The sequence below is a fragment of the Podarcis raffonei genome, chromosome 6, assembly GCF_027172205.1.
Source record: "Podarcis raffonei isolate rPodRaf1 chromosome 6, rPodRaf1.pri, whole genome shotgun sequence".
In the NCBI taxonomy this organism is placed as follows: domain Eukaryota; kingdom Metazoa; phylum Chordata; class Lepidosauria; order Squamata; family Lacertidae; genus Podarcis; species Podarcis raffonei.
Window position 1 is genome coordinate 97,214,066 of NC_070607.1, and position 19,967 is coordinate 97,234,032.

General features: G+C 47.9%; 2 protein-coding genes and 1 long non-coding RNA gene across 7 annotated transcripts in view; 2 read left to right on the top strand and 1 right to left on the bottom strand.

Annotated features, from left to right (window-relative positions):
* KIF3B (kinesin family member 3B) overlaps window positions 1-10,159 on the top strand; it is a 28,515-nt gene extending 18,356 nt beyond the window's left edge. The window contains exons 7-9 of the mRNA XM_053394704.1: window positions 2,409-2,514; window positions 5,639-5,817; window positions 6,615-10,159. Of these exons, the coding sequence (XP_053250679.1) occupies window positions 2,409-2,514; window positions 5,639-5,817; window positions 6,615-6,705 (376 nt within the window). The 3' untranslated portion in view covers window positions 6,706-10,159. The remainder of the gene's footprint in view (window positions 1-2,408; window positions 2,515-5,638; window positions 5,818-6,614) is intronic.
* A 616-nt stretch (window positions 10,160-10,775) lies between these two features.
* LOC128416671 (uncharacterized) lies at window positions 10,776-16,031 on the bottom strand. 4 transcript variants are annotated; one of them, XR_008331266.1, is made up of 6 exons: window positions 15,371-16,031; window positions 14,110-14,273; window positions 13,340-13,486; window positions 11,959-12,533; window positions 11,696-11,866; window positions 10,776-11,003 (listed from the first exon to the last, which is right to left on the bottom strand). It is a non-coding gene; the product is annotated as an uncharacterized LOC128416671 (long non-coding RNA). The 4 variants fall into 4 exon arrangements; XR_008331264.1 differs by lacking the exon at window positions 14,110-14,273 and having other exon boundaries at window positions 15,371-16,025; XR_008331267.1 differs by lacking the exons at window positions 14,110-14,273; window positions 15,371-16,031 and adding an exon at window positions 15,198-15,306.
* A 420-nt stretch (window positions 16,032-16,451) lies between these two features.
* ASXL1 (ASXL transcriptional regulator 1) overlaps window positions 16,452-19,967 on the top strand; it is a 33,590-nt gene continuing 30,074 nt past the window's right edge. The window contains exon 1 of one of the 2 annotated variants that reach the window (XM_053394702.1): window positions 16,452-16,580. In XM_053394702.1, coding sequence (XP_053250677.1) covers window positions 16,521-16,580 — 60 coding nt within the window. In that variant the 5' untranslated portion in view covers window positions 16,452-16,520. The remainder of the gene's footprint in view (window positions 16,581-19,967) is intronic. The other variant, XM_053394701.1, reaches the window with a different exon arrangement.

A 19,967-nucleotide genomic window follows, 5' to 3' on the forward strand; every position in this document is an offset into this window, starting at 1 on the left:
CTATCTTCCACTGCCTCCTGCAGTTTGGTCAAACTCATGCTGGTAGCTTCGAGAACACTGCCCCACCATCTCGTCCTCTGTCCTCCCCTTCTCCTTGTGCCCTCCATCTTTCCCAACATCAGGGTCTTTTCCAGGGAGTCTTTTCTTCTCATGAGGTGGCCAAAGTCTTGGAGCCTCAGCTTCAGGATCTGTCCTTCCAGGGAGCACTCAGGGCTGATTTCCTTCAGAATGGATAAGTTTGATCCTGCAGTCCATGGGACTCTCAAGAGTCTCCTCCAGCATCATAATTCAAAAGCATCAATTCTTCGGCAATCAGCCTTCTTTATGGTCCAGCTCTCACTTCCATACATCTGGACCATAAAGAATAGTTATATTTTAAACAGACTACAGTGGTGCCCCATAAGACAAATGCCTCGCAAGACGAAAAACTCGCTAGACGAAAGGGTTTTTCGTTTTTTGAGGTGCTTCGCAAGACGAATTTCCCTATGGGCTTGCTTCGCAAGACGAAAACGTATTGCGAGTTCTTGCGAGTTTGTTTCCTTTTTCTTAAAGCCGCTAAGCCGTTAATAGCCGCTAAGCCGCTAATAGCCGCTAAGCCGCTAATAGCCGTGCTTCGCAAGACGAAAAACCACAAGACGAAGAGACTCGCGGAACGGATTAATTTCGTCTTGCGAGGCACCACTGTAGTTGTATTTGTGGTGGAGGATTATTTGCAGTAGCTAAACAGCATTGAGGAACATAGGACATGTATATCGAGCTGGACCATTGGTCCATCTGTCTCTGTACTGTCTGCACTGGCTGGCAGCAACCTTGCAGGGGCATTCCCAAACCCACCTGGAGATGTTGCCAGGGACTGAACCTGGAACCTTCTGCATGCCAACCAGGTAATAATAATAATAATAATAATAATAATAATAATAATAATTTATTTATACCCCGCCCATCTGGCTCGGTTTCCCCAGCCACTCTGGGCAGCTTCCAACAAAACACTAAAATACAATAACCTATGAAACACTGCCTGGCGTGCTCTGGTCCATGGGGTCACGAAGAGTCGGACAGGACTAAACGACTAAACAACAACAAATGAAACATTAAAAGCTTCCCTAAACAGGGCTGCCTTCAGATGTTTTCTAAAAGTTTGGTAGTTATTTTTCTCTTTGACATCTGGTGGGAGGGCGTTCCACAGGGCGGGTGCCACTACCAAGAAGGCCCTCTGCCTGGTTCCCTGTAACTTGGCTTCTCACAGGGAGGGAACCACCAGAAGGCCCTCGGCGCTGGACCTCAGTGTCCGGGCTGAACAATGGAGGTGGAGACGCTCCTTCAGATATACTGGACCGAGGCCGTTTAGGGCTTTAAAGGTCAGCACCAACACTTTGAATTGTGCTCGGAAACGTACTGGGAGATAACAACAACAACAACAAGAACAATAATAATACATACCTTGGTTGTCAAACAGTATCTGTTCCGGAAGTCCGACTTCCAAAAACATTCGACAACCAAGGCGCAGCTTCCCATTGGCTGCAGGAGCTTCCTGCACTCAATCGGAAGCCGCGTTGGACGTTCGGGTTCCAAAGAACGTTCACAAACTGGAACACTCACTTCCGAGATTGTAGCGTTTGGGAGCCAAAACGTTTGGGATCCAAGGTATGCCTGTAATAATTTTTATTTATATCCCACCCATCTGGCTGGGTTTCCCCAGCCACTCTGGGTGACTTACAGAATTTATAAAAACAAAATAAAACATCAAATGTTAAAAACCAGGTGCTCTACAGCTGAGCAGATTAGGCCCTTCCCATAATAATCCTTGTGGGAAAAGTTGTTCTGATATTTAAAGTGTGCATTTGAATGAAAGAGAGGCAAGCCCTCCTGACGGAAGCACTTGCATTGTCGTTTTTTCAAACGACTACAGCTCAGGCGTGGTCTCAGAGAGAACTCTGGCTATGGAAGTTTTCAAACCAGTGGCAGCATCCACACATTTGTTCATTCCTACTTCTGAAGTTCCCAGTTAAATTGTGGGATAGGCGCTCCTCTTCTCCCCAGAACATCCCCGTTTCCCTTGTTCTCATGGTAGCTCTTAGCGACCAAGACCAGTCTGAAAGTTTTCTGATGGTGCTGGCCTTGGGCTTGTCAAGCAGCTGCCGTCATGTAGCCTGGCAGCCAGGAGTGGCACAGTAGCAGCTAGGACTCTCCCTCCTTGGAGGTTGGGTGGCCATCTGCCATGGATGCTTTAGCTGAGATTCCTGCATTGCAGGGGGTTGGACTGGATGACCCTCGGGTCCCTTCCAAGATTTTCCTGATGCAGCAATTGCAGGCTGGTTGGAGAGACTCAGTGGGTCCGAAGTTGGGCCGCTTGTGGAGGGGAGGGGGCTGGCTCCTGCAGTGGGCTTGATGTCCTTTTCCCTCGCCAGGAATCAACAGATGATGAAGAGGCCGGTGTCAGCTGTGGGATACAAGAGGCCGCTGAGCCAGCATGCTAAGATGTCCATGATGGTTCGCCCAGAAGCCCGGTACAGGGTAAGCTCACGCTCAGATCTGCATAAAATTATGAATGGTGTGGAGGGTTCCGCGTGGAAGAAGCTCGCCATCTCCCCAAATACAGAAGACCTGAGATCGGACCCCGCTAATTGCAGGCCAATTAGTCTCCTAAGCGTTATCAGTAAACTATATGCTGCCACACACTTATGTGATAAACTTGAGGATTGGATGGAGCGAGAACATGTCCTTACAGAAGGCCAAACTGCTTTCAGGGCAAACTGGTCAACTTTAGACCAAGGCCTATGTGATGGGATGGTGAGCTGCTTGTGCGTAAAATCCTAGTCCCTCAGAGTTTGGCTAAGTCCACAAACCTCTGCCTGTGACGGAGCTCCTTAAGCATGGCTCCATCAGTCGCTCGTTGAATCGGACAGTGGGCGTTTACGGAACTTCTTCCAGCATAAAAGCTCCTTAACGGAAACGCGTCTTCTGGACTCTCGGCGTGACAGTTTCCGGCGAGGAGTAGGTGTCCCTATGGGAGGTCCTGAAACCTCCCCACTGTTCTCGCTGGAAGTGTCTCTGAGCCCTCCCTCCGACTCACTTTCCCTTTGAACTCCACCTCTCCCCCTGCTGGTTCCCTCCTCAGCCGAATAGTCTCTCTCACCCTCTGTGAGCCCTTTCACCTCCTGCTCCTCCGATGGCAGTTCCCTGACAGCCTAGTACTCCAACATCTTGTGGAAAAATATACCTCAAGAAAAGGAGGATCCCTCTATGCAGCTTTCATAGATTTTAAATCTGCCTTTGATTTAGTATCACGAGATAGGCTTTGGGAAAAACTAAGCGCCTCAAACATAGACAGACGTCTACTGTGTCTTATCTACAGTTTATACGAAAACACGTGGGTCCGGTTTAGGTGTGACCGAGAGGGCCATTTATCCAAGGAAATCCAAACCTCCCATGGTGTTAAACAAGGCTGCGTCCTTGCGCCTACTTTATTCAACTTCTACATTAACTCCTTAGCAGGAAACATGGAGAAAGAAAACGCCCACCCCCTTAAATTGGCTGGTACATTTAATAATTTTTTAAACTGGCGCTATATCTGAATTGTCTCTGTTGTGCCCGATTGCAATTCGGTGTATTCCTGTTGTGTTTTGTGATTTTCCTGATGTTGTGGGTGACCCGGAGCTGGTCTGTGACTGTAATAATAAAATTCAAATTCAAAGACCTGAGGTGCTGAAAGGTTTGGGCAGGAGGTTTACACCATGCAAAAAGAAGCACTTCGAAGTATAAGTCACCTTTCGCTCTCTACGCTGCGCAGTGTTGCAATGGCCGGGGGCTGGGAGGGTGGCTGCTTGTGCCACACAGGTGCGTAGCTTTGTCTTCGGGAAGAACGCCATGTCTGCACCCATAACCAGAGGTGCATCTCAGCATGGTTGAAGGCTTCGCTGAGGCACCGATTGCTACTTTTCATCAAAAAAAGTCCACGTTAGTCATGCTGTTTGTTTGGGTTCCTGATGCAGCATGACAATTCACAACAGGCCTCTGTGTCAGGGGTGGGGAAGCCATTATTTCCCTTCCACAGGAAACATTTCTGTCTGTAAATTTTTAACGTATGCAGTATTTGGTTGTCCTCCAGTAGGAGAGCCAGGCTCTCTTTAAAAATTATTATTTATCTTATTTATCACAAAGTATAAGGACAGGTGCCAAATAAAATAAAACTAAATTAGAAGGGGATATCTCAGACTAAACATACAGGAACACATTTCTGCTCCAAAACTCCAAAAACAAATATAAAAAAATAATACCAGAAGATTCCAAGTAACACAAATAGGTTTAAATTATCGTGTACCTTATTACTCCAGTACATTGTGAAAAGACTCCATTTCTCAATACTGTTGTCGACTCTCTCTGGTTCTCACCATATATGCAAGCTTAACCATGCATACTTTGTCCCAGATGTTAGTTAGCCATTCTCTCGTGGATGGCGTTCTCATTTCCCCCACAGTTTTGACAAATATTAATTCTGGCAGCAGTTAAGTGATGTTACATTAATTCCCTGTCCTCTGTTAGTACAGTTTACATAACATATCTAAATAGTAAAATTGGAGGAGCCCATGCGTAAAGTATACAGGCCCGCGGGTGGTGCTGTGGGTTAAACCACAGAGCCTAGGACTTGCCGATCAGAAGGTTGGCGGTTCAAATGCCTGCAATGGGGTAAGCTCCCGTTGCTCGGTCCCTGCTCCTGCCAACCTAGCAGTTTGAAAGCATGTCAAAGTGCAAGTAGATAAATAGGTACCGCTCCGGCGGGAAGGTAAACGGCATTTCCGTGCACTGCTCTGGTTCACCAGAAGCGGCTTAGTCATGCTGGCCACGTGACCCGGAAGCTGTATGCTGGCTCCCTCGGCCAATAAAGCGAAATGAGCGCTGCAACCCCAGAGTCGGCTACGACTGGACCTAATGGTCAGGGGGTCCCTTTACCTTATGGGTAAAGTATAGCCCAAGCTATCGACCAGTGGATCGACACAGCCCCCTGCTAACTGTCTCCGTGTTGTGATGCTGTGGAAGAAATCCCCACCTCAAGTTAACAAAGAGACACTCAGACCCAGCTTCCTGCAATGCTCTGCATAGCAAAACATGTTTCCTAAAGCAAAGCCCTCTGCTTGGCTGAGGACTTAAAACAAAAGGGACCTGGCCTCTTGTTCTCTGCAAGATGCCCAGCATACTGATGGCCTCCTATAAATAAGTAATACAGCCTTACTGAGCAGGAAGAGTATGGGTCGGGGCCAGGGGGACCAGGAAGCCAGAAAAAGGAGGCAAGCTGTCAAATTATCGCTGAAATGAAGGCGCCTATTGGAAAATGCAGGATGCCAAACACGTTTCAGTGTGTCGTCTTTATCAGGAGCAAAGAGATTTCTATTCCACTTACAGTGAGGGGTCATTTTGAAGTCAAAATGCTGTGGACAGCTTGAGCTTTCTAATAAATATCTCCGCAATCTTTTAGAAGTATAATCCACTTGAGTTCCTGTGACTGTCCTTTCGTTACCTACAATTGGGGGAACCTTCACCCGATTTCTGCTGCAAAACAGAGCACCTTTGAGCAATAAAGTTGTCTGCCGGCTTGTGGGCCTAGGTGCCTGTCTGAACTCTCCTGGTTCTGATCCCTCAGGCAGAAAACATTGTATTGCTGGAACTGGATATGCCTAGCCGGACCACCCGGGACTATGAGGGCCCAGCCATTGCCCCCAAAGTACAAGCAGCTCTTGAGGCCGCTTTGCAAGAAGAAGATGAGATACAAGTGGACGCTTCCACATTTGAGAGTACATCCAACAAGAAGTCAAAATCCAGGTGAGTTCTGGTCGTTAGAAGGAGAGCAGGTACACACACACACACAATTCCGGAAGCCCATATCCTGGGTAGTCAAGTTCAGGCTGAATTTGTTAGCACCGAACCACTTAAATTGAGGGGATGGTTTCTGCACAGTAAGCAGTATTTGGCAGAGGTGAAGTGTTATCTAAAATGTTTGAGAAAATGGGAGAGGCTTGGTATGCCGCCGCCCCCTTTTCTAAAAGCATCCATAGAAGGAAAGCTATTTGCAACAACTGCTTGACTGTCAGCTGGAAACCTGGTTGTTTTCTTAAAACAGTGGTTCCCAAAGTGGGCAGTGGGATTACTTGGGAGACGCTAAGAGGCAAGGGGTGGAAGGGGTTGGGGTGGTGTAAATGACAATCAGACTCTGAAAAGTTGGTATGACAATATCATCACTTTCGTTGAATTAATGGAACTAAATGGTTTTAATTTGATTTTGAATAAATGTGCAGCAAATGGTTACTATTTTGAACTTTATTGTGCTGCTATCATCCTTGGTGGGTTGTGAAAACCTCTGTTCTGAATGCTGCTTTTTTGTAGGGTGGGGGGCACAGGGGGCGAGTTTATGTAACTAAGGGGGAGGTGGCCCAATTTTGGGGAGGAGCCACTGTCTTAAACAGAACAGCCTGGCCATCCCAAAGCAACATAGTTGGTAAGGCAGATTGTCCCACGAGAAGCCAATAATTCATCATTCAGCTATATGAAATGACTTTCCCTTTGTTTATGCCTGACAAGTTTTGTTCGTCACACATTCTTCGGGTTCTTCTGTTTTCCAGGCCTAAAACAGGAAGGAAATCGGGTGGCTCTTCATCCAGTCCATCTGGGTCTCAGCTCTACCCTCAGTCTCGTGGGCTGGTCCCCAAGTAAAACCAGTTCCCTGCTAAGGTGTGGCTGTGCAGCAGCTTTGCCTTCCGAGAGCTGAGGCAAGCAAAGGACCTTCGGAGGGGACTCTGTGGCCAGGCTCCAAAGTGATTCCCTTCGAGACGAAGCGATGGCCCCCTCTGCAGCTGAACTATTGTTGTTTTTTGTCCAGCCAGGCGTGTTCCAGGTGGGCTTCCGTCCTCCACGATGGAATTCCATGTCCCTCTGGCATTTGGTCTCCAAGGGGAAAGAGACTTTAGTTAGGAAATCAGAAATGCATGAGAATACATTAGTGTTAGATGCAACAAGAAGCCTGGGGGTTGTCACCTTGCCATCTCCTGCTCCTCTTCCTCTTACAGTCTTCTTGCTGCACTTGGTTTGCCTTCCCTTGGGATGGAGCTCAAAGCCATCTCAGCAGAACCATCACTCTGGGACTTGATGATGCTTAATAATCTAGTGAGGCTGAGAAGCGACCACCCGTGGCAGAAGATCCGTTTCCTTTCTTTCCATCGAAAGACTGGCACCATTGGAAGGGTTTTTGTTTTTTGGGGGGGCGGGAAGGGGTACAGGTGGACGTACCTCCAACCCACGGAGGAGCCGAGAGCGAAATGCACCCCACAGCTACTTAGACGTGTTTCCTTTTTGAAATGCAAGCCGAAGGAGAGCTTTGAAAACCTGCTCTCTCTCTCTCTCCTCTGGAACAGAAGCAATAGAAACTTAACAAATCCTTTGCCTGTTTACAAGGATTGGCAAGAGTTGTCCTAGGCGGAGCTCCTAGAGACTTAAGCCATGACCGGCAAGGTCCACTCTGTGCAACAGTCAGCGCTGTGCGCCAGGTGCCAGCTCCACATTTAACACTCTTCCTCTGCTCACCATCCGATTTCTCCCAGTGCGCTCCACCAGGCACCTCTGCTTTGAGGGAATGCTGCAGCAGTTCCTTCATTGTCTTCCACTGTCCGCATGGCCTTTGTGACTTCTCGAGGCTGGTTGTGCTTTCCGCCGCAGAGGGGTGGAAGCTGAAGCAGTTCCTGGCCACTGCAGAATGTTCCTTTTGTGAGCAGAGGGTGGTTTCAGACCAGAGTCGCTGCTTCTCACCTTGTCCAAAGTGGTAGGATCTTTCAAAGTGTTCTGAGCCCCAAATCTTCTGTCGAATGGGAAAGGGGTTTAAGGTTTGAGTTCAAGGGGAAGGCACCGTTGCCCGTTCCAGTGGCAAGGCTTGTGCTAGAACAGTCCTGCTTCTTCAGAGTCTCTTTCTTTCTCCTCGCCCCAGTTCCAAAGCTGCCCTGTGCAGTGTTTGGGGCGCACGTTGCTGCTGAATTGGGCCAGGTCAAAAAGCTGAAGAAGGTGCCCCCTCCGGGTATCGTTTTACGGTTCAGTTTGTACGTTTAAGATTGATGTATATTGAGAATTCAGTTGTTAATATTTTATTTTGGGGTTGCTGTTGACTGTTGTACTGTGAATATTCCCCACCCCACCAGTTTCCTCTCTGAATGTTTTAACGGCCCTCCTCTCCCTAGACCCTGCTGTGGGTGCGAGTGTGCATGTAGGTATGTATGAGAACTTGCTTGGTTAGAGGAATACTCTCAAATGCGTATGGCCTTTGCCTTGTTGCCCTTATGTCAAACATTCTCTGAGCAGTCCTTTCCAGCTGCACTGACTCTATGGTTTCTCACCCACGCAAGCAAGGACAACCCACACAGGCCATCCTACCAGCCCAGAGCTGTTCCAACAAGCCCCATTGCTTTGGATTCTGGGCAGTGAGTTTCTGGAATGGGGCTGGTTTTTCTGTTTTCAATGTATGACTTCCATGGAGTGGAGCTGTATGGCCCCTGGCTGTTGCATTGGCCAGAGGGAACCTGCATCGCCTCCCTTTCACGGCGAGCTTGGCTGCTCTTGACAAAAAACCTCTTTTCTTGGCTCCTGCGGTATCAAAGTGCTCCCACCCCCATCCGGTTCAGCTCTCTAGTTTTGATCCCCACTGCTTTGTTATTTAAGAAAAGGATTGTACGGCTTAGATACTGAGGTGTGCTGGTTGTGAATCCAAAGAATTGTTCAGGCAAAGGTACAGAGTCTGTGGGCTCTGCCATTGTATTGGGCTTCTGCTGGGAAACGTCCAGGGGGGAGAACCAGAGGGGGAATATCCTAGGGGATGCTTTGCGTGTAAGAATCAGGTAGGCAGGCCAGTGCCTCAAAGATTTCTCCAGGCTAGCTTGGAGAAAGCCCTGGGTTAAGGATACAAGAGAGAGGAATGAGAAGCAGGAGCAGATAGAAGCAGGAGCAGATAGTGCTTTGTTTATAATGTGATTCATAACTCCTCTCCCCTCTTTCCTGACAAGGGGATCTTCTCTTAAAACTGACAGAATTATCCTGATACAGCTGATCTGCCTGTCTGAGGTCCAGCGTGAAAGAGAAACCCATTAAGGCCTAGGAAATGACGAGTGCAACCATGGGAGCTAGCTTGCAATGTCTTTGTCTTTCCTTTGATCTGCATAATTGGATTAGCTTTTTCTCTCCCAAACATAATTCAGCAAAAGTAGCTCTTGAGGTCCACGACCCAAACCTTGAGGTCCACGACCATTGAAGCAGTTTCTTTAAAAGCTTTATGTGAAAATCTTGGGACACTGCTCAGAATTGTGCCAACCTTTCAGCTGGTAGGTGCACCCTATGTGTCGCGGCCATAGCCAACGTGGTGCCCTTGAGGTTTGGACTACAACTCCCACCAGGCCCCAGCCAGCACAGCTGGGAGCTGGAGCTCAGGACTTCTGAGGGGCACCAGGTTGGCAAAGACTTTTCTAGGGTGAGTCTGTTGTTATCTGTAGACCTGGTCACAAGATGTTCAGAAAATCACTTTAAATAAATCTCTCTGCAAATTCGTTTCTGCTGTTTGTGGCATTAGGCAGTGTAACTGAGGTTGAAAAGTAAACCACAAATCTCACGAGTGCTGTTCTCGCACAGCCGACACACTAGGAAAGCTAATGCAAGAGCCATCCATGATCCTATGACTGTGTAACACTGGTCACTGGGTGGGTGCCCACTGGGTGGGTGCTCAGCACCTTTGTACTGTATGTTGGTGGCTCAGCCCTGAAAGGATGGGGTGTTTGTTGATTTAAATCTGTCTTTATTTGACCCCGCAGATCCAATCCACTGGGTAGGACTCCAGTGTGGCTGAAATGAATGAGAGCAGCACAGCGCTGCAAAGCCATTTATTTCAGTGGGTCTCACACAGGGACTGTACCCAGTGGAATGAACGTGAACTGGTGCAACTGTCTTCTGAGAAACTTCCCAGACCTTTGGAAATAGCTCGTACATAGTTCCTTTTCTGTCCATAGATCTTACAGCTTGTATCTGTTATCATCTCTCTTGTCTAGGAATGTAAAAGTGCTCCTAAAGATGTGTAATAAATAAATAAAAATTGGATTTATTGTATGTAAAATAATAATAAAGCCTCTTCCTTCCCCTCCTCATTGTAATGTTACATTTTTTCATATGCTGTTTCACATTCACAGGTTTTCATCCTTTTGGAAAGGTGTTCATACATTGATGGGAAACTTGAGTCTTAGAATTTTATTAGGTTTCTAAACTCATCCCATATTTTAAGCCCTTGATCCCAGTAGAGTTCCTGCTGTTCCCTTTTGCCACCAGACATTTTAACCAGTATGATTATATAATCATGTATATGAATCTTTCCCCACCCACCTATACCTCCTCATTTCCCACCTGTTATTGAGGCCATCATTTCAGAAGGAGCAGGACCTGGTCATTTTCAACCTCACCCTGTCCTTCCTCCAAGCTTGCTGTTTGAGGTAGGTAGGCACAAGGAAAGAGGCAGTGCTCTGCCATTTAATCCCAGTTCCTGAACACGTGTGTGTGTGTGTGTTAGGTGGTCAAAGTGTCAGAAACATTACCTGGTTCCCACAACCTCTTTCGCTGGGCATAATTAAGCAGAGGCTACCTGCCAGTGGTGCCACACCTCTCTGAAGCATTCTGAAATGCAGGTATTAATACTACGCAGCTTGAAGCAATAGGATGAATAAAAGCAGGCTCCTCTCGGAATAAAAATTATCCAGACCAAAAAGTATGGTTCCAGAAAAAGGAACTTTACTAACAGAACTTTCTTCAAAACAGACTTACAACAATAACGAAACATTCAAACAGTTGCATAAAAGCATGTGCTTCTCAAACATGTTGCTTTTCTTTCCCAGTTTTTAACACTCCTTGGGAGTTGTGGTAGTCGTAACGTCCTCTATGTTGTGCGAGGGTGACAGGAGTTCTCCTACTCACCATGGCATTGCTGCTTCCTGGCTCTGGGGTAGGTCAGAGGAAGAGAAGAGGAAAGAGTGAGTGACCTTGCAAGATTACCTTTTCTCCAAACTGAATAGACCCAGAGATTACAACCTTTCTCCATAGGGGAGGTGTTCCATCCCATGGATCATTTCAGTTGCTCTTTCCTGAATCTTTTCCCAACCTGGCAACATCCTTTTTGAGGTGAGGCCACCAGAACTGTGCATGGTATTATTCTAAATGCAATTGCACCATAGATAGGAAAAATTCTCCAAAAACCTCACCTTCAACTCTTTTTTAAAGGAGAGGGTGGGAGGTGCTTCAGAGAGCAATTTACTAACCCATTTCCTGCAGTGCCTTAAATTTCTCTCCACCCAAAACCAAATTGTTGTCATTTTTGCTTGGTAATAGCACAAATTCTATGGCCTACTCACATCTGGGTCTGCGGTGGTCGAACTTGCCTCTGCAATGTGTGTGTGTGGGGGGGTGACACAGTTGCCCTTGACTACTAGCCCCTACTCAGCCCCCCGCCATGCTGGAATCTCAGCTAAAGCTTCTATGACAGACAGCCACCCAATAGGACAAGAATTAGTCTGTCTCATGAGGCTGCTGCACTTAAGTTTTTCTATACAACAAGAACTGAACAGGAACTTCATGAACTTAAGAATAAGTTGCCTACACATCAGCAAAAGACCAGGGCACTTTGCATAGATACCTGATCATCAGCAAACGTAACAAAGGCAAAGCCTCCGAAGGGTTATTTAACAAAGACATCAGTGACTTCTCCAAACCGGCAAATAAGCTCACAGGTATCATTTGCATTCATGTCTTTGGTGCAACCCCAAACACACGGCTTCCTCGGATTTGAAAATTCCTCTGAAGTTGGCTGGTGCCAATGCAGAACAAAAGATTATCATTATTTATTGAATTTTTTATATTTTAATTTTTTTTAAAGCAATTTAAAAGAAGAAGCAGTACCTTCTTGCTGGGCAGCAGCAGTCCTTATGAAGCCTGTCAGGCCCCGCCCTGGGCCAGGTGGAGAGAGGCAGGAGCAGGGCCCTCAGACTCTCAGCAGCGTGGTCCTTGCTGGGAAGCAGCAGCAGCAGTCCTTAGATTTTAATTAATGCAAATGTTTTTGTCTAGCTGTTTTAATAACCAACATACTGCATGCAGAGTTGTGTACACACATATCTGCTCTCTTGCACAGAAGCCCTTCTGCTATGAACACTTCACACATTTCCGTGTGCCTGCGCAGTAAAGCCACCGGGAACAGAACTTATGTCAAGCTTAGAAGACACCCCTTTTTTGAGAAACGGAGAGAAAAAGAACAACCATCTCTGGATTCATCTGTGCTTCTGAGCAAACACCGTGAGAGATTAACATGACACTTCAGCTTAAATCGCAAGGAAACTTCCTTGAGGTTCTATTTCAGAAGCTGGGATCGAATGTGGCGCTCCAAGCCTCTCTACCATGACTTTCATCTGTGCTTCGTAGTCGGCAAATGTCACCAGTCCGATCCGCTTCGACTGGCTGGATCTGCAATCAGTCATCACCTAGGGTCAGGAGCAGAGATGAGATGGCTGTAACAACAATGGCATTGCACTACCAATTACGTACCAATTCTACCCAGCTATTTCATGGGTTGAATTTCAAAATGAAGTAGTGCGAAAAATAATGTTTGATGATTTTCAGCGGAAGGTTTCATCCTGCTTTCATCATCTTCCCTTGCTAACAGCTGCAGCCTAGAGACCAGGTTCCTCTGTCCCTCAACAGCCACTCTGTATGGCTGCAGCAGAGGGAGAATGGAGAGAGGGCCACTCCATGAATTCTGCCGAGAAACCAGCTCAGCCATGTAACTTTCGGGGTTCTCTCTCTCTCGACTCAGATTTAGACAAACAACCCCAGCTACCAGCATGAAAAGGTCAGAACTCTTCCTTTTTTTACCACAATGACTTCAGCTGACCAAACTCAATACCGAAATGGACTAAGACCACACACAAACTGAGCTGAATTCTGAAACAGATGCGGTTGCTCAGTCCCAGTCCCTTGCTTCAGTGGCCCTCAAGGAAAGACTTGTTTCCATTATGAGTTAAGTGAACCACAGCCACTTAGTCCCAGCGCCAAGGAAGACAAAAGTCCGAGGGCAGCAAATGGTTTCTCAACAATCCTGTTCCCAAAAAGAAATTTCTGTTCCTGATACAAGGCTCGGATACCATTTTTTATGGTTATTTATTTTTGGGTAACTTCAACAGTTCTTGGAGAGGGTGAAGCAATATCTCTAAGAAAGCACAACAAACAGCAGTTACATTTTGATGTTTTGGCCAGTCATGGCTCATGGAAGGGTAGTTACGCCAGATACCTGGACTCTTGAGAACTGCTCCAAATCTGCTGAAGAACTCCTCCAGTTCATGCTCGGACGTTTCCCATGCGAGCCCATAAACCACCAGGTCAGCGGTACCAAGACGTTCTTGTTTCACATCCATTTCCTCTATTTTCCAATTCTTGCCTAAAGATAGATGTGTCCGTCAAACACAGCACTTTTAAAAATAGCTAAACAAATATTCCCATTAGTTGCATTGAAAAATTTGAGTGAAGCAGATCATTCTAGAGCTACATGAAGCTCAATCCTAGGTTACTCATTGGGTTTAAGTTTTTCACTCTGAAGTACCACTGTGTTCAAATGGGGCCAATTCCTTATTATTTAGGATTGCAGCCTTGAGGTGTATTTGCTTTTTTTGTTTGTTTGTTTGTTTACCAATTGCTCCCACTTGCATTTTGGGGGAAGTTTTATTTGAATCCTTTTCATCTTTAGAACTGATGTTAGGCGTGTCCCATATATTTAAAAGATGAAAAGAAACCATGTAATTTAGTTGATCGATGAGGGGGTCTGAAAATAAAAGATGCCAAATTGCCTAACCGTTTTAGCAGCTTATAGGGCTTTGGAAATCTAGGACAAACTAAAAGAAAATCGATTATCCGTATATAGGTTTTCATAGTCAAAGAACCCATAATATTTTTTTTTGTTTAAGAGCAATACAGCACATAAAAGCAAGGACTGAGCCATTTCACAGCACACGGGGAAACTAAAGCTTCCCCAGCAGTACACAGCACAGAGAATACTTGCATCACCTTTGGGACGATCACAGAATCAGAGTTGGAAGGGACCTCTGAGGGTCATCTAGTCCAACCCCTGCAATGAAGGAACCTCAAGCAGCCGTGATGGATGGCCATGCAGCCCTCTCCCATAGGAGAGCATAAAGCAGCCAGTTAAATCATCTTCCTTCCATTTACCCCTATTAGGACACAAAAGCAATAGCCTCATGTCTGGGAAAGGGAAGGCAAGGCAGAAAAGTGGTACGCTTTGGCTTTAAGGGCACAGCAATCTGCTCTTTTACTCTTGAGCAAGAATTTCATGTCTGAGAGGCAGCTAGGCAGCATCTTACCCACCTTAACATGCGCAACACATGCACAGAAGTGGGGCAGGGCAAGATTCCCCCCCTCCACTACTCTGAAGTAAATAACCCAGTTGGTGTTTTTTGCAGCGTCTGAGGAGCTTGGTGCTTTGCAGGCTGTTGGGCAATTGGCTGTGGCTGCAGGGGGAGGGGGAGAGAGCTGAGGCAGAGATGGTTTTGCAGAGATTGTAACTGTTTTGCACGGTGACATCTCTGCAAAACCGATCCTTGCCTCGGCTCTCCAGTGGAAAACCATTACAATCTCTGCAAACATTTCATTTTTCCTCCCAATTTTTTTTATCAATTTTCCAAATTTATAACAAACATAAAAGAAAAACATCACAATATAAAAAAGACAAACGAACAAACATATATCCTAACTGTTAAAATTCCAATTTAATTATCATTACTGGATGACTTCCTCGAGTCCCCTAGCTGAGTTTCCATATAACTCATTGTAGCAGTTTTCCAATATCCCTGCAAACTTTTCAAACGATTTCTCGGTACACCCCCAGTCACACCCGTGCCCAACATACACGCATGCACGCTTCCACATGATAAGCTTTGCAGGCTTCACAGACTTCATTTAACAAGCTGATTTACATACAGTGCAAATGCTTCTAAGAACCTGGGGGTGCAGAAAGGCCGCCCCTGGACCGGGAGGCTCCATAAGGACTTAGGAAAAGCTTGGCTACTGGATGAGGCCAAGTGAGGCCCCTTCCTCCTATCCTCGCAGTAAGGAGCCCCCCCCAGAGATGCCCTTACCCGCAAGCAGGATTCGAACGCAGGACCAGCCGCCCTCTCCCTCCTGGTTCCCAGCAAGGGGGAGTCCGACGCGTTGGCTGCCTGCGGTGCTACTTATCTCTCTCCCCCCCCATTTCTTTGTTTATTGCATTTATTACCCCACCTCCCCCCCCAATGATCTCCAGGTGGCGCACCTGGTTCTCTCCCTCCTCCACGTGTCATCCCAGCAACCACCTTGCGAGGTAGGTTAGGTCGAGAGGCAGTGAAGGGCCCACGGCCACCCAGCGAGTCCCACGGCCGAGTGGGGATTCGAACCCAGGTCCTTAGCCCGACACTCTAACCATTATACCACGCTGCCGCCGCCCCTCCGTGACATGTGGGCCGGCCCTCAGAACGGGGTCAGGGCTCTCCCGTCTCTTCCCTCTCTTCCCTCCCGCCTCTCAACGCGGGAGCTGGGAGCGTTAACGGGTTTGCGCGTTCACACGAGGGCTGAACGCGCGAGTACCCGGATGTCTCGGCTTCTTCCCGGCCTCCCCCTCCCCGCTTGGCGCCGCCGCCCATCATGCACCGCGGCAGCCTCCCCGCAGCGTCGCCAGCGCCGGAGCGGAAGCCCCCTCCTCTTCTGGGCGGGAGAGGGCGCCTTCTCCCCGCCGCGGCGCCTTCTGGGATTTGTAGTCCCGACGCCCTTGCCGCGCGTGCCCGCCTCCTCTCCCCGCTCCGCTGGCCAAGACTACATCTCCCGTCGGCCCGCGCGGCTTGTTTTCCTTCAAACCCCCCGAGCGAGCCCTCTCCCTCCCTCGCCTCCTGACAGGGCTCCTGACAGGATTGTCCCTCGCCGGCCACTGTTCGGGCCTCCGTCACCGCCTCGCCTCTCTTGCCGTCCACTTCCTCCTCCTCCTCGTTTCCCCCCTCCCTTTTCCCGCCCACCCTTTCGAAGACCTTTGACCCCCAGCCCCCTCCTCCTCCTCCGTTGTTATGTCGGGCCTCGGCGGCGGCGGCGGCAACACCACCCTCAGCACCCCTTAAGAGCGCGCGCGCGCCGGGCCCCCCTCCCTCTCGCCTGCCTGCCCGCCCGCCCTTTTTCTCCCCCTCAGCCGCCTCGCGCGCGCGCAGCCCAGCGCCCCGCCCCTCCCCCCCGCCGCCAAAACCGCGCCCGAGTAACGGTCGGCCGCGCGCGCTCCCGCCTGCCTGCCCTGCCTCCTCCCGCTCGCTCCCTCCTGCTCGCTCCCGCTCTCTGCCCCCCCCCCGCGGCCGCTCTTGTCCTCCGCCGCCCCCCCCCTCCGACCTCCTCGCGCGCGCGCGCCTGCCGGGAGCGCCCCTCGCTTGTTTTCCCCTCGGAGGAAGATGAAGGAGATGAAGCAGAGGAGGAAGAAGGAGCGCACGTGGGCCGAGGCCGCCCGCCTGGTGAGAAAGTGGGGGGGGGGCAGGAAGGAAGGAAGGAAGAATAAGCCCCTCGCGTGGGGTTTTTATTTCTTTTTGTGTGTGCATTGGGGGGGGGTGTTATGGGGCGGAGGGCTCTTCCTTGCCGCTCCCTTTGTGTGGGGCGGGGTGGGAGGAGCTGCTTCCCCATCGGAGAACTACTCGCCTTTCCCAGGTGGGAGAGCTAAGTGGGCACAACTCCCACTTCCTCTCCCGGGTGACCCCCGTAGGGTGTCAAAGAAGCACCCCCACGAGGATGGGCGTAAGAACAAGGGTAAGGCCATGCAGGAGGGTCAAAACTTGAAATTCCCCCCAGTTTGGTCTTAGGCCCTGCACAGGATAAACAAAGTGGAGGTGCGAAACGTGTGAAGCCCTCCAGGTGATGCTGGACTACAACTCCCATCACCCCCTGACCGTATTGGCAGTGGGAGTTCAACAGAGGGCCGCAAGTTTCCCCATTCCCCTGATACAGAATCTCAGTCGTAAGGATGCCAGAAGAGCCCGGCTGCTGGATCAGGCCAAAGATTTGTCTAGTCCACCATCCTGTTCTCACAGTGGCCAGCCAGACCCCTTGGCAGTAAGTCTGCAAGGAGAACCAGAATGCACCTGTGCTCTCCTGGATGTAATTCTTAACAGCTGGTATTGAGAGGCATCTGACAGCGGAAGAATAACATAACGGTCCTGCATAGTAACTATAGATATCCTTGTGTTCCTTGAATTTTTCTAATCCACCATTAAAGCCACCCAGGCTGCTTTGGTAAGAAGTGTCATAGTTCTGTGAAAAAGAACTTTCTTTTCTCTTGACCTTTCAGCTTCATTGGATTGCCACATGTACTAGTGTTATGAGAGAGGGGTAAAACCTTTTTATAAACTTCTGAAATGCCCCAACTTGACTTTTCTCCAAACTAAAAAGTCCCAAATGATGTAACCTTTTCTCATAGGAAAGCTGCTGCAGACCCCAGTCATTTTTACTGCTTCCTTCTGAAGTGAAATTACTATACACAATATTCCAAATGTGCTCACATGTCCAAGGTGCTAACATCACATTTATGTTTGTGTGTAGGTTCTGTGAAGGCTGTGCTAGTAATACACAAGTTCATCTACAAACAAATGACAGTTGCTTCAGTCTCCCTAGAATAGGGAGAAACAATACAGCGGTACCTTGGTTTTCAAACATCTCTGTTGACAAACATTTCAGTTTTTGAATGCTGTAAACATGGAAGTGAATGCTTTGGTTTTTGAACACGCCTCGGAAGTCGAACATGCCACGCGGCTTCCGTATTGAGTTTTTTGTTTTTGAACACTTCAGAACTCAAACCGTCTTCTGGAACAGATTACGTTCAAAAACCAAGTACCACTGTAATAATATTTAGAGGGGTAGCCATGTTACAACACAATCATAGCCATGTCTACTCAGAATTAAGCCCCATTGAATTCAGTAGGACTTACTCTAATGTAAGTGGGGTTAGGATTGAAATCATTATGATACAGCCGCCTTGTGGGTAACTGATGAAATGGGTCACAAGACTGAGTGATTTTACAATAATATTCTTCACATTTGTATAATGCTTTCAAATGTTCAAAATGATTCATATGCCTATAATGTAAGTTAGTGTTTTCCCCAGATGGACAGGTTTAAGGCTGAGATAGACATGTGTGTCTGAGGCCAACTTTTAAGTTCATTGCACACTTGAGATTCAAACCCAAGGACTTGCATATTTGTAGCTCAACCTCATACCTACTGCAGCACACCAGCTTTGCAATAAGGATCGTATAATGGGAAGAGAGGAGCCCGTCAGGAAATAATGAAGCATTGGACTGGAATTCCATTTTGAGTATTTAGAAATTTTTCAATGCAACAGGGATTTATACTTCATTCATTCTCCATAGAGCACTCCCTCAGGATGCAAGAAATTTGAGAGCTTGTCCTATAATTTATACTTATGTCATGGGGCTTGGAATGAGTTACACAGAAATTGACTGTAGCATAGTATATGGTTGCACAGTTCTTTCCACATTAGAGGCAGTATACAATGTGGTAGAATAAACTTTTTTTGGAAAGATTGCTTCTGGTTCAGGGTATGAAAATGAATTTCCAAGCTCAGAGTTAGTCACCTCTGTTTTCCTGATACATTGGTACCTCACAAGACGAAAACGCACAAGACGAAAGGGTTTTTCGTTTTTTGTGTTGCTTTGCAAGACGATTTTCCCTATGGGCTTGCTTCGCAAGACGAAAACGACTTGCGAGTTTGCTTCCTTTTTCTTAAAGCCGTTAATACCCAGCGAATCCGCGCTCCGCGAGACGAAAAAATCGCTAGATGACACAACTCGCGGAACGAATTAATTTCGTCTTGCGAGGCACCACTGTATATACTTGTCTATGTGTGAGTAAAGAGTCACCTCTGTTTAAGTTCATTCATGTTGGCATAAGCATGTCAGATACAGTGGTACCTCAGGTTACATACGCTTCAGGTTACAGACTCCGCTAACCCAGAAATAGTACCTCGGGTTAAGAACTTTGCTTCAGGATGAGAACAGAAATCATGCAGCGGCAGCAGCGGGAGGCCCCATTAGCTAAAATGGTGCTTCAGGTTAATAACAGTTTCAGGTTAAGAACGGACCTCTGGAATGAATTAAGTATGTATGTAACCAGAGGTACCACTGTATATCTGTGTTGCCTGACTATGATAGGGACTTTTAGTACCATGATAACACTGTTACTGTATTGTATATTGACTTGCCGGGCAGAGCAAACTCAAAGAATGCCAGGTGTCTTTCTAGATGGAGGTTATTTCTCACTTCATTAGACATACCTCTCTACCTGTGACATACATGTGATGGAAAGAGAAGCTAAAATGCTACTCCCATGTTTATCTAGGACTCTAGAGCAGGGGTCAGCAAGGTTTACCGGCCATGGGCCGGATCACTCCCATGGAGATAGTCCGTGGGCCGGATTGGCGCAGCGTGATACCAGAAATTGCATCTGTGCATGTCCGTGGCATCGGAAATCACTTCTGCGCATGCACAGATGCCAAAAATAACGCCTGTGCAAAAGCGATTTTCGGCGTCTGGACATGCGCAGATGTGATTTCCGGTATCTGCACTTGCGCAGATGTGATTTCCAGTGCTGCTCGGAGAGTTGCTACGCTGGTTTAGCGCAGCACGCAGGGGACTCGCCGAGCAGGCGGCTCATGGGTCAGTAAAACGGTCTTCATGGGCTGCACGTTGTCAACCCCTGCTCTAGAGGCAGGGGCACTATCTCCTCCCCACAATATGTGTAAAGAGAAAAGTTTCTCCTATGTAGTAGTAATTGGTACACACATTGCAGAGTTGAGGCAGGACTTGGGAATCTCTTACAGCTGTTTAATACAT